Source organism: Ischnura elegans, chromosome 7 (assembly GCF_921293095.1).
Source record: "Ischnura elegans chromosome 7, ioIscEleg1.1, whole genome shotgun sequence".
Classification (NCBI taxonomy): Eukaryota; Metazoa; Arthropoda; class Insecta; order Odonata; family Coenagrionidae; genus Ischnura; species Ischnura elegans.
This window is the reverse complement of record NC_060252.1, coordinates 62,415,090-62,427,712: the sequence shown is the minus strand read 5'-3', so window position 1 is coordinate 62,427,712 and position 12,623 is coordinate 62,415,090. Positions and strand designations below refer to the sequence as shown.

At 36.9% G+C, this 12,623-nt stretch overlaps 1 protein-coding gene across 1 annotated transcript in view; it reads left to right on the top strand.

The window, feature by feature from the left end:
- Positions 1-12,623, top strand: part of LOC124162359 — a 177,889-nt gene that overhangs the window by 98,285 nt on the left and 66,981 nt on the right. The window contains exon 3 of the mRNA XM_046538869.1: positions 2,711-2,776. Within this exon, the coding sequence (XP_046394825.1) occupies positions 2,711-2,776 (66 nt within the window). The remainder of the gene's footprint in view (positions 1-2,710; positions 2,777-12,623) is intronic.

The following is a 12,623-nucleotide window of genomic DNA, read 5'->3' as shown; positions in this document are numbered from 1 at the left end:
TATAAAACTCCAATGGTTTTGACATTCTTGAAGTTTCTTGAGAAGGGCGGAATGTCGAAGCCATTGAGTTTTACATTAAATTGTGGAAATTACCTTATATAGTTTATATTTTATCATAGATTTGCATGATAGGTAGTTGAGACTTATTTCTATGCACCTCTCAAATATATTTACTTCACCATAAATATTAGAACTTATCCGATGAACTTTTTAAATAATAAATAATAATAATATGTCTTTATTCGGGCGAGGTTGAGACTATGAAGTCCCCGCTTCCACGCAACCCCTCGATAGCGCCAATGCAAACATATTTGAAAACGGTAGATAAACGTTTACAATACAAAAGATATACAATATTTGTGAATTTTCAAAAAAGATAAACAAGTATATGTGAACATTTTTGTAAAAACAAATTTCTGTTTGTGCGAAAAAACATGAGGATAATGGTGTAGAGTACCCTTCAGCGAAAAAACCCACTGCAGGAAAACGCCCACACAAGAAGAGGGGCGTGAAAAACCTGCGAAAACCTACTTTAGAGACTCTCCTAGGGGATTCCTTGAGTGTACCTACTTCCCCATCAGTGATTTTTTTCATCAGAACATGTCTTTTTGATTTGGCCGAATAAAATTTTCCGTTTACTTCTCACGAAGGGGAAGATTTGTTTTATCTTCAACTCTTATTTAAACCTCCTCATCATCCTGTCTGGATCGGACTCTCTCAAATAATTTGATCATCATCATCGTTCTGTAGCATCATACGTAATTAGAATGTTTCCTCTGTCGACTTCTCTGCTTCTTTTAACCTCCAGACCTCGCTGCTGTATAGAAATCATTGACAGGCGAAGTTATACAGGTACTAGAGTAAATGTTACCTCGGCTGTAGAGAAATGGGTCTCACTGATCATCGGCATATACCTTTATCATTTTCCATTTTTAACAGTTTGCAACTACCTCTCTTCCCCCTGTCTCTGAAGGTGTTTTTCTTCTAGTTCTTACTGCCTAGGTTTTTAATCTCTTTCCCGGTAACCTTCTTCGAATGTATCATCTTATCTGAAGCACTCACCATAGCCCCGAATTCTTTGGCCACATATCTCAGCTCTTCCTTCGTATCCTTACATAAGAACGCCTATTTGCTTTTACTTTTCCTTGCAGAATAAAGTCTTGTAGTAGTACTCTCTTGGCACCAAAATCACCTAAACTGATCTGTCTGTTCTAATCACCTAAACCATCTGATAGTTATCTATCTCGTACACAATAATTTCACCGATACTCGATTCCAATAATCCTGGATCCCACCTATTGTCTATTTCACCGATTTTGGATCCCATCGATCAGAAATTTCACCATTTCCGGATCCAAGTGATCCTATATTACTCCTATCTTACATTCCACCGATTCTTGATTCCACCATTGCTGGATCCCACCACTCGCGCTGCCACCAAATAGTTTTACTTCTGCGATTTCTGCACTTAAAAAAATAATGTTTTTCTTATTTTAATCTTCGTACACATTTTTATTAGTCCTCAATGCATTCTCGAGTCTCTCTTCTTAGTCTCTTCATAGCTATTCATACATAGCTCCATTTCAAAAATTCTTCTCGAAGTATTGAAAAAAATCAGTCAATAATCATTTGAATAAAATATTTCATTAAACACATGAAATACCATAAATAATAAAACAAAAAATGTAATAAATTAAAAACAGACAACTCTTAGTGACGACTTTACAGTATTCCATTGTTTACCATAAATTGTTGGATATGCGTATCTGCTTGAAGACGCAAATTACTCACTGCGAGATTACCTTTTCTTTTTTGTTGCTAAATTTTACTATCATCAATTTCTTCATTTTCGGGATCTCTATATTCATTTCCAGCTCTTATCTACAGCATTTTTCTTTACTTGTCTCTTGCAGAAGGTATATTCAAATAAACTTCTCCATCTACGCACATAACTGTCTTAAGTTTCCATTTATATAGCCGTCTTTCTTTTCATCCTCTTGTATTTCCTCGAGCCTTATCAAGGTATCCTTCTCTTTCCTGGAAGGTTTTACTCATCATTTCATCCCAGAAGAAACTCTAGCAGATGTATTTTTGGGGGAGATAAATTATTTGGAATGACAAAGGGTCACTTATTTTTTCCTTCATTCTTTTGCCAAGGGCTTTCATTTTCCTGTTAATGTACAAAGGCACTTTTCTGTTTCTTATCTTCCATTTGTAGGCACTGAAACAACCTCTGTTTGGGTTGATGAGTGTTCCGACGTTTTTTGGCGAAGGTCTGGTTTTTGTGGATAAAATCTCTTTACCGTAATTACCAGCCAATGCACCAGAGTTTTAAATATTAGTAAATAGGAATAATATGATAAAAATTTACCAAAGGGTGGGAAGGAGTTAGTTAATTGAAGTTTGAATTGCTTGATGCCTCGAAAATTTAGCTTTAATTCGTAACGACCTTAATATTTTCTTTTTATTAGTAATTTTTAAGATTCCTTTTTTTGTGTGTGTTCGAATATATGATAATGATATTGTTGGAAAACTATCTAGGCACCAACTTTTTTTACCCACAGTCTGCTATTCCTCTAGTAGTTATATTTAACGGAATAATTATTCACATTACTCTTAATTGCTCCGATTACATACTCACCTATTCTGCATTCATCATGTTCTACAAATTGTTTAACACTTTAACATGAATACTTTTTTATCGTTCTAGGAATATCCTAAATGGCATTTCTAGAATAGTATGGAAAGCAGTCTGCCTGCCGAAATGGATCACTAGGTATGTTGGCATTTGATTGAATCAGGTTACAAACTACCGGAACACTTTAATTGCCTCCATTTAACTCATAATGGATATTAACTTGATTTTCAACTCACATCGGTCTCTCAATTTCCATGAATGAGAACAAAAGGATTCAATCTAAGAATCAATTGGGCTGACAACCAATGTACATTGAACAATTTTCGCCGTCAACAAGATGTTCCGCTGCAATTCAATTTTTTAGCTAGTTCTGGAAGCACTTAGGCATCGTAACATGCACATAATTTCAAATATATTTTTTTTCGCCATCGTGGATATAGTTTCATGTTTTCGGTCGATTATTAGATACGTTAGATACTGATGCAAAAATCGAATAGCGAACTCCGTGCATTTGAAAATTAGCCTATTGAACTTTGAATCAAATTTTTAAAGCACTCGGAAACCTAGAATTCCATTCATTTAATAGGAAATGTTGATAGACTAAAGAAACATATTGAACAATGGTGGAAAGAAAAATGCATCAGGTACTTTTTCTCTTATGATATAAAATTTTAAAATATTAGTATATCCATTTAATGTATTATCTTATTTAATAAAGTAATGAGGAAATTAAACACATAAATTGTACAATACCTATATTTGAAAATGCACTATTGCTCTGTAATATGAATTATATACGTAATACTAGGCATTCGTAAATAGCGCGAGAGTGAGTATTTATTGTTGTAGGTTACTTTGCTGCCGAGGGAATTTCTGCTTAAGGTACCAATGAGGGAATTTATTTATACGAAGGACGTATTTTCGTTAATCTTTTGCTAACCATTTTTGCTGCATGGATGGTATGTGTCGTGATGCCTTTCCTGTGTTTAGTTGTTGTTCCTATTGATACCCTACTTCATATCTCATTGTGATATCGCTTCTGCGAAATGAAACGTTGAGAACGTGCCATGACTGATGGCATATCAGCTTACCCAGCTACTTGGTTAATGGGCTGACAAAAGATTTTATTTGATATTATAAGTGATCGATTGATAAAACCTTTTCTCAGGTAAATCTTTGAAATTTTCCCTAGAATGTTTGTAATGCATGCTCTTGAAGAAGCATTCATAAATATCATCTGTTCGGGGAATTGAATATGAACTTGGTTATACAAGGAGAGGGTAATCCCATCAAAAGCCCGGGAACGTATCAAATCATGCTTTTTTGGAATATGCCTGATTATGATTTACAAAGTCTTTATTCCGGAGAATTGATATTGCCTTCTCTAATTGCTGCACCAACCTTGACCTTTTCCTTTCTATCCACACTATATGAATTTTCATTCCACACGCATCCCTAAATTTTACCGGAATACTTCACTCTCGACCGTGGTTACAAGAATACTATATCTTTACCTTAGTATGATATGTATTCTGATAATGAAATGTCAGTGTCGAAACAATGTTCGGGTATTATGTGTTTGGGTGGAATTTTCAAAGTGAGTTTTTATTTCCTGTTTCGTGTTTCCATTGACCAACGTTGAACAAGACATTTATAGATTAAAATCCATATAACATCCTGCGAGCAACATTTAGGGTGTTTAATTGAGGGTATCCAACGACTATCATGCAACATGCAATAGCTACCTCTCATTTATTTACTTATAATATTTTTAGTTGGATTTTTATAATAACAGGGAAGACTCAATAATCCTGTTTCCTCTATTTGCGGATTCTACGTTTTACGTGTACAATTCATATTATGGTGCAAGAACTCATTTTCTAATAATAGGTAATGTGGAAATGGTTTGTTTCATTTCCTCATAATTTTGAATTTTTGACATTAATTAAAATGATAGACAAGATAGTGATTCAAAGTTTTATATTATTACTAAAACAATTTCATGCGTAACTCATGGTTATCAATATACCTGTATGTTTATAAAAATAAAAAATAAAATGTAAGCATATTTATTCGCGTAAGTGGTCTATGCAAGCTTCCAGCAAGAATGCCTATGTTGAAATATCCTTATAGTTAAAATGAATATTCAACGATGCCCGTTTCTGTCATTGAACAGTTTTCAGTACCGAAGGTACGGGGCTTTATTTTCATCCGAAAAACACAGTAGGTACAGAAAACAAGTGAATCACTGATGTAGTGGGCTGTTATGCTGGTTTTACTTCCCAGTCTATGGCTCGACTGGCACTCCCTCGTCTATCTTCCCTATTACTAGTCTATGTGGCTCCGGCAATGTTTAACGATTAGCCACACCTTCCGTCAGTTCAAAACTATGTGTGGGAAACCAAGAAATGCCCGTACAAAAGCCAAAAAATTGTTTCCAATCATATTTTCAGTTAACTTTAGGCGGACTTCACTGGTTCACATTGCCTTATCTATCTCCATGCGTATCTGATTTAAATACTCGTTGCGGTACTTACCTCTGCGACCAGTCATCACTTCTTCCTTTCCCTCGTGGTCATATGGGATATATTTTATCACAGACTAAAAACGAAGACGCCACTCCCCTCTCTATTTCGCTGCCTCTTTAAAACCGCACTTCACAGCAGTCTACTTTAACTGCGCGGGCGGAGGAGTATAGATGAGGCGTCGGGAAGAAGAGCTCTGCATGTCCGCCAACACCAACGCCGCCACCTGCAAAACTTTCTGAGTTATTACTCGTCATTTTTTTCTTCACTACGGGGGTCTTATCTCAAAGGCACTCTCGTTATGGCTGGCTCTCTCCGGCTGCTCTGAAATTTCTGCGTACTACCTCCATCCCTTTCTATTTCTTGCCTCTTCTGTGCCTTTCTCTAAAAAAATCATGGCCCTTTATTTTACTGTCCGAATTCTTGGCTTTTTATTCTTGAAATAACCCTATACCTCTCAATCTCTTCAGCGATATATTGGGACCTCTATGAAGCCTTATGAGGCTTATGTCTCCGCAGAAGCTTACGGCAAGCAAGGATGTGATTTGCTGGAGGTGGGTGTGAGTTGGCCACTTCCATCAGCCCAGTTCTAAGGGTTTACAAGTGGTGCAATCGATAGCCATTTTACTGCGTGGTTTATGCATGGACTCAATCAGAATGGGGCATTAACTTTCCGCGTTGGAAGGATCTTACTGTCTTCTCGGCTTCGTATGCCTACTCTTAGATCTTAAACGTAATGCTGAGAGATCGTCAAATAGGTGTTTCTAAAACAAAAAGGACTTCATAATGTTTACATAAGCCCTCCTCAGGTATATTTATACGTACCTACCATGCATGAATTCTTGTTTACCTTATGAATGAAATAACCAAATTATATTGTCATTCATGGTCTATTCTTAAAATTGGTGTGTTGTGGTGCTGTTATGAATATTAATGTAGCCCTGATAATATTTTTACCACGATATTTATGTTTATTTTTGACTGAATCATTTTTTTGTTGCTTGGTTCCCCAGAACTATTATTTATATATATTATTATACTATTATTATAAATTTTTACGTTCCTATTTTCAAGTAACTGATTTATGTTTCATTCATTTTTAGTACTAAGAATTTCATTTAGGTCCCAGTACAATAAATTATTTATCTCTCTCCATTGAAATATCTTTCATAGCTCATCAAGAGCTTTTTTACGGTACTAATAGCATTAATTTTACACAATTGAGGTAGAAATATGCGGCAAGATTTTTTTGATAAGGTTTTTCCTGCGTGGTAAAATTTAGTACCTTCAAGTTGACGTTATTTTACGCATGATAAATTGGATACTATTAGAGGATTTGTTGGGCAAAACTTCTCCAAAATATCAAGCTCAGTGAATATTCACAAATAAAACTTTTATGGGAAATAATTTCCGCATGATTCTAATTTTTTGGCTAGTATTCAAGATTGCGATCCTGAACGCCTCTTCCATTTCAAGATCATCTTAAGAAAAAATATTTATTTTACCTGACTTTTTTATGACGCATTTACCATTCGCGCCTGTTAAGCAATAATCATATTGTATATATATAAAACAATTCTGAATCAAATTAACAGCGTTAATTTTAAAAATGAAGGGAACTGGAAAATAAAATGAAATGAAATCGCGTTTAATAATTTATTTCCCAGATATACTTGGTGGAATTTCGAGCATGTACGTGTGATTACACGAGTTTTATCCATTTTATCCATTCCATCGACTGAAGATAAAAATATTCGCCGAAAACGAGATGAGAAAGGAAACTTCATTAGGTCTTATAACACCTTTGCATATAAATATGCGGAAGTTTTAATATCTTTCTTTGGGCGTTTGGCGTCCCATTCTTCGCCCTCATTTCGCTTCGCATGAATATTTAATTTCCAATTCGCTCACTCCTCATTGGCTCGTCTTTCCCTCCTCGCCATCGGGACATTTTCGTCCTATCTCCCGAGAAAGGCCCGATTTCTTTAGCTTCCCTACTGCGATCAACTTAACCTCCGGCCCCTATCAAGCCATGTCTTCTCAAACTTCCCTCAAACCCCCTCTGCGACTTCCATTGTTGCAAAAACCTTGTGCTTTCGCTCCCAGGGCGAAAATGCCTCGCTTCAAGCCGCTTCTAATATTCCAATCCTCTCTAAAACGTTCCTCCCTCGGCTCTCAAGCAGCTCTCTAGACTACCACAGGGAGTTCTGAATATGCATACTGCCGAGCTCCGTGACTGCACACACAGACGCCGAGTTGTACCACGCACTGCCTTAGTGATCTTATTTCCTCGAGTTAATTCACGGGAAAAGGAATTAATTTTTTATAATTTTTTTTAATTCACTCTTCTTTTTCCAACATCGGTAGTCCCACGTGAGTAGAGGGAGAAAAAATTGCGCCGATGAAAAATGTCTAGCGCTGTCGAAACGTGCAGCGGGTTCGATTAAATTTCATCTTTGTTCTCTCTCTCTCCTGCCAACCCTCTGGATATTTTTTTCAGCTTTTCTTCTTTATCCTTTCCGTTCATGTCGCTGCAGGATATACCGCCATCGCCGAAGGTGGTAATTTACCTGCAGGGCGGGGCTCGCAGAAATGCAGACACGAGCCTGCGTGACGCTGGGGAGTACTTAGGTTCACTTCGGCTGTTGAGCCAGCCGCATTGTATGTGCTGTCGCGCCGACAGCGCGATGTTTTCACTTTACAGCCTCAACGGGGAAGTACTGCGATCGTGGAAATATCTCAGCACACCCACGATTCATAACGAATGCGTTCATGAATAGGAGTGTATAATTAGCGCGACCAATCAGTAAAGTTCCATCCAGAAATAAGGCGATGTGATTCACTGTGGATTTTTCGCACAAGTTCCATCCAATAATAATGGCAAATTCGATGGTTCGAGGGTTAATTTGGTTAAAATCAAATCAGAAAATTTTTAAATATTTGGTACTTTTTCAACAGATATTTAATATTTTGTTTATTTTACGTTTATCTTACTACGCGACGAATCCGGTCGACAAGAACTAAATAACTGTTAAAAAGTTCCAAATGTATTTAATTCATAAACAATAATTCTTTGATGGAAATCACTAGCCACACACACTTAATTTTAATGGTTACGGAAGTATTCCACGATCGCTGTAATCAAGGTGAATTGCACGAAGCTACATTCAACCATTTAAAAAATGTTACTATCGAAAATACTTGTCATGTAAAGTATTATAATATCAGTGTGATTTTGAAATGCAGTCTAGTAAAATTGAGGAGCCACCTGATTTGAAAAATATATTTAAAAACTGAAGAAACGCTATCAAACATGATCCATGCTTCTTTATTGGCACAATTTCGACAAATTTGTTAGTCACTCACTCAGATCGAATCAATAAATGGTGCCGCACCAAATAGTGAATTCCAGTGTAGTATAGTTTCTAACTTCATTTTTTTCCACTAGGTCACTCCCTTTGACTCAACACGTATTCCCAATTTAACTTAATGTAGATGCACTATTCTATTCTTCTGGCAGCGTCATTTCAACTTTAAGTCCACCACGCCCGAGGAGATACGAGTACATATATTTGGGTCACAGCAAAGGTTAATCCCGGGGCATTGCAATTACCGACGCGTGTTTTAAAACTCCTGGCTCGCGAGAAAGGCACACTCTGGTGAGGCAGACGGCTCGAGGAAGAAGACACGAAAGAGGAGAGGTGCGAAAAGACGAGACGATGGCAATTATCTGTTCAAACATCGCCTTATTTCTACTCCTCATCCACTCCAACCGCCTACCTCCTACGCTCACTAAAAGCCGAATACATTCAACGCCTTTCTAATAGCGTGGAAGCCTCAACCGAGAGCTTTAAGAACTAAGGGCGTGGGAGATAGCGATGTACGTACAACGCTCTGAATTCAAGAGATATCTCTATGCGATACGCTGTATCCATGCAACGTGTCCTTCTCTCCGCTTTTGCTACTTAAGAAAAATATGTAGCATTACTACTGTAACATTCTACTGATAAAATCTAAAAAATGCTATTTCCATAAACGGGTGCTAATGTTGGACTAGCTTCCACAATAGCTTTCCAAGTTAGAGGTCTGTTATGAGTTATGGAAAGCCAAAGGAACGTGGTTCAATTCCAGGTCCGAGAAAAATTTTCCCAAGGATTTATTTTGATTTACTTCGCAGTTCATGCCGCAGGTAAGAAATACAGCAAGTCTGAAGGTAAAATCTGTTAATTTAAAAAGGGCGATTATTTGAATGGAATCTTATGAGAATGCTTGCCCATGTGGACTGCACTGTGAGTCTGTGAGATAGCACTAAATGTTTTTGACCAAGTTATTCAGCTTTAGCGGGAAAAAATCATAAAAATTAAATTAAGCCTTATTTCTGGGTGACTCCAAGTTCAAGGCGAATAAATGCTGTACTCAAAGTCAAAATGGATAAGTTACAGGAAAACGTATTAGTCGGAAAAGTTTTTCTCACTAATGATTATTAAATGTGACAAAAATATGCTTTAATTATCATCTAACTTTGACACACGTGGAAATAGTACTTTTTTTTAAAACAATCCTCCCGAAAAGAAGGACATATGTATTTTAGTGTGCGACATGGAGAGACCTCGACGTTTTTGATATCTGCCAGTAGGTAGGTCAAAGGAAAGTGGAATGGAATGAGCACATAGTCATTATGGACTAACAGAGAGCAGTGAAGGAGGCAAGATACCATGTTCCAAAGGGGAATAGAAGTGTGGGTAAACCAAGAAATAGGAAAACCTGGATATGAGCTGAAGAAAATGTAGGTACTTAAGGAAATCAGCACTAGCCTTGGAAGAAAGGTGGAAGACTTTTTTTAACTATCCCAATTACATTGGAGCCTCCTCGCGGACATCATTATTAATATTCGAAAGAAATAAGCCAGAAATTTGAAATTGTCTTTGTTTACTATTCTCTCTCAGTAGCCACTTTGACGTCCGATACCTTTCACTCAGTACAGAAGCTTGTGATGTAAGGCTGAATAGGGAAACCTGGTGTAAAAAAATATATTCATGCCTTCAGGAATATTTTTACTCCATTTTCCGATGAAATAGATATTAAAATCCGAAATAAAACATCGCCTTTTTCCTGCAATATCCGATTCTATAGTCTTGAATGCAATTTTGCTTGAATTTGTCCACACTCACTTCCTACAATTGGGGGCTCTCTTATTCAGCGTGTGAGTTGAAAGTCTATTGGAAATGCAAAGTTGCAAATCTCATTCAAACATCAGTTCAAAATTCTCTGAGATAACCGCAAATGTCGGCAAGGGGACTATCAAGTTATTTTAAATGAAATGCATACAGCATATTATTAAAAGGCGGCTAAATATTATTGCCACCGATGTGTAGTTCTGTGCGTACATTTTTAGTGTCCTTTGTAGTTTTACTCACGATACGAGCTCTAGATGGATTGTAGTTTATTGTTTTTTTTTTAATTTGTCTAATTACCTAGTATTGGGAAAAGGTTTTATTTTTACCTTTGTTCAGTATAATGTTTTTGTTCTTCATCAATCTTCATCTGTAATTACCGTAACTCTTGTCTTTTAAATTGTCATGCTTAACTTTTTGGCACCGTAAGATTAGCGGACAATCATCACTTAGACAATTCGAGACTCCTATATTCTAATCGATCATGTTTTCCTTGGACCTTCCCCTTACATTACATTACACCTTGAAAATGATAATTATTGTCTAAATCATGGTCTTCCAGGATAAAGTAGCGTGAAATGTTAAAAGAGGAGTTTGTTTTCCAACGACTCGTTTAATCGAGTGAAAAGAGAAATGGATGCACGTTCATTTTTTTCACCCGTGAATGCCACGGAAGAGGCTATCATGCTGCACAATTCCCATTGCCTACATGGTTTTGGTCTATTCATTCACGCATTCCATTAATCGGCTGACTGCCTTGTCGAATTTAAGCTTTATATCACCGTCCGGCTAAATATCGCTCGAACTCCGGAGGACAAGTGAGGTTTGGTTAGAATGTTAGGAATTCTCCACCAATCAAACGTTTAATACGTATGCTGTCGCTCCAGGGTATCTAAGCTCTCCATGGGCCGGTTCAAACCCGTGGAGATTAGCCTCCTGTGGAGTTGAAGCCTGGGATTCCTGACGGGCAAAGCGTCTCATTGCTCAAACGACAGTTCGTGGATATCCAGCGGGACACGAGGCCACTGTCGACGCTAAACGGAATCCACGCTCTCGAGTATCTCTGTAGGTCGCGGCATTCCAGGGGACATTTGACCTCGGTTCGACTGCCAGCGGCCTCTGTGTTCCTGCCGTTCCATTCGCTGCTGATGTTGCAGTATTTTCCCGGTTGCGCCTGGTCTTGCCTCTCGTCTACGGGATCAGGGTAAAAATATTCCTCGTATCTAGTGTGACTTAAGCCTCATTTACACTATGTAATAAATCACTGATATAGCAATGTTATGTAAATTTTTGCCATGAAATGCCGTTTTTCGAAATCTAGATGTTATGTAACAATATTATACAACAATGTTACTTAACACTTTTTGTAAGAAATGCACTTTGGCAAGCCAGAAAAGTTATATATGTTTGCTATACAACAAAGAAATCAAGTTATATTTCAGTGTTAAATGTTTCCCATCCAATACATTCGATAAATGGAAAGGAGAGCAAAGATTAGGCAATAAAAATTCTTACTCATTAAACGAATCTCCCATATGTTCAGTGTAAACAAACGGACTAGTTTAAAAGTTGTTGCGCTCTTTTCGTGACTTAGTAACGCCATGAGCGTACTGGTTCATTTGCTTGTTCAAGAAGAATCTTGCTCTGATATATCGGTTCTCTATTTGATGATTAGCGAGGAAAATACCTTATACCAAGCGGCATAATATGTCATTTTTAAGTTTGAAATATATCAGTTCTATGTCATCAATATTTTGTGCAGGTATTCATCTCTTAGGAGATATAAAATTAATATCACTTTAATATCATTTTGGATATTAAAATTCGATTACAGTGTAAATGTTGAATATTTTATATTAAATATATTCCCCTTGTGTCAAAATTTGATCGATATCGACGAAAATTTCACCAGCTAAAGTAATAGCAATAGGCTAAACTTTGGCTGAGTAATATTTTGTAGCAGCATGCCAAACCAGTTTTTAAAAATTCACGTCATATAGATGTCTTCTCTTAGGCGTTTTAGTGGTTCCAAAATTTTCTTCAGTAGTAGGTATCACCAAGTGATACTAATTTAAAATCAAACATAGCGGATTAATGATGGTGATATAAAAACGACAATATTTTCGTCGCATAAAATGTATCACCAGTGATATAGTGCTAGATATTTTCGACAAAAATATATTTCTACACTACTTGGGATCTTCCAACTGGTATTGGGAAAATATTACTACATAAGCTTGAGATCTTTGTTTCCCACATATTTACTTCGACATAGGACCAACGATT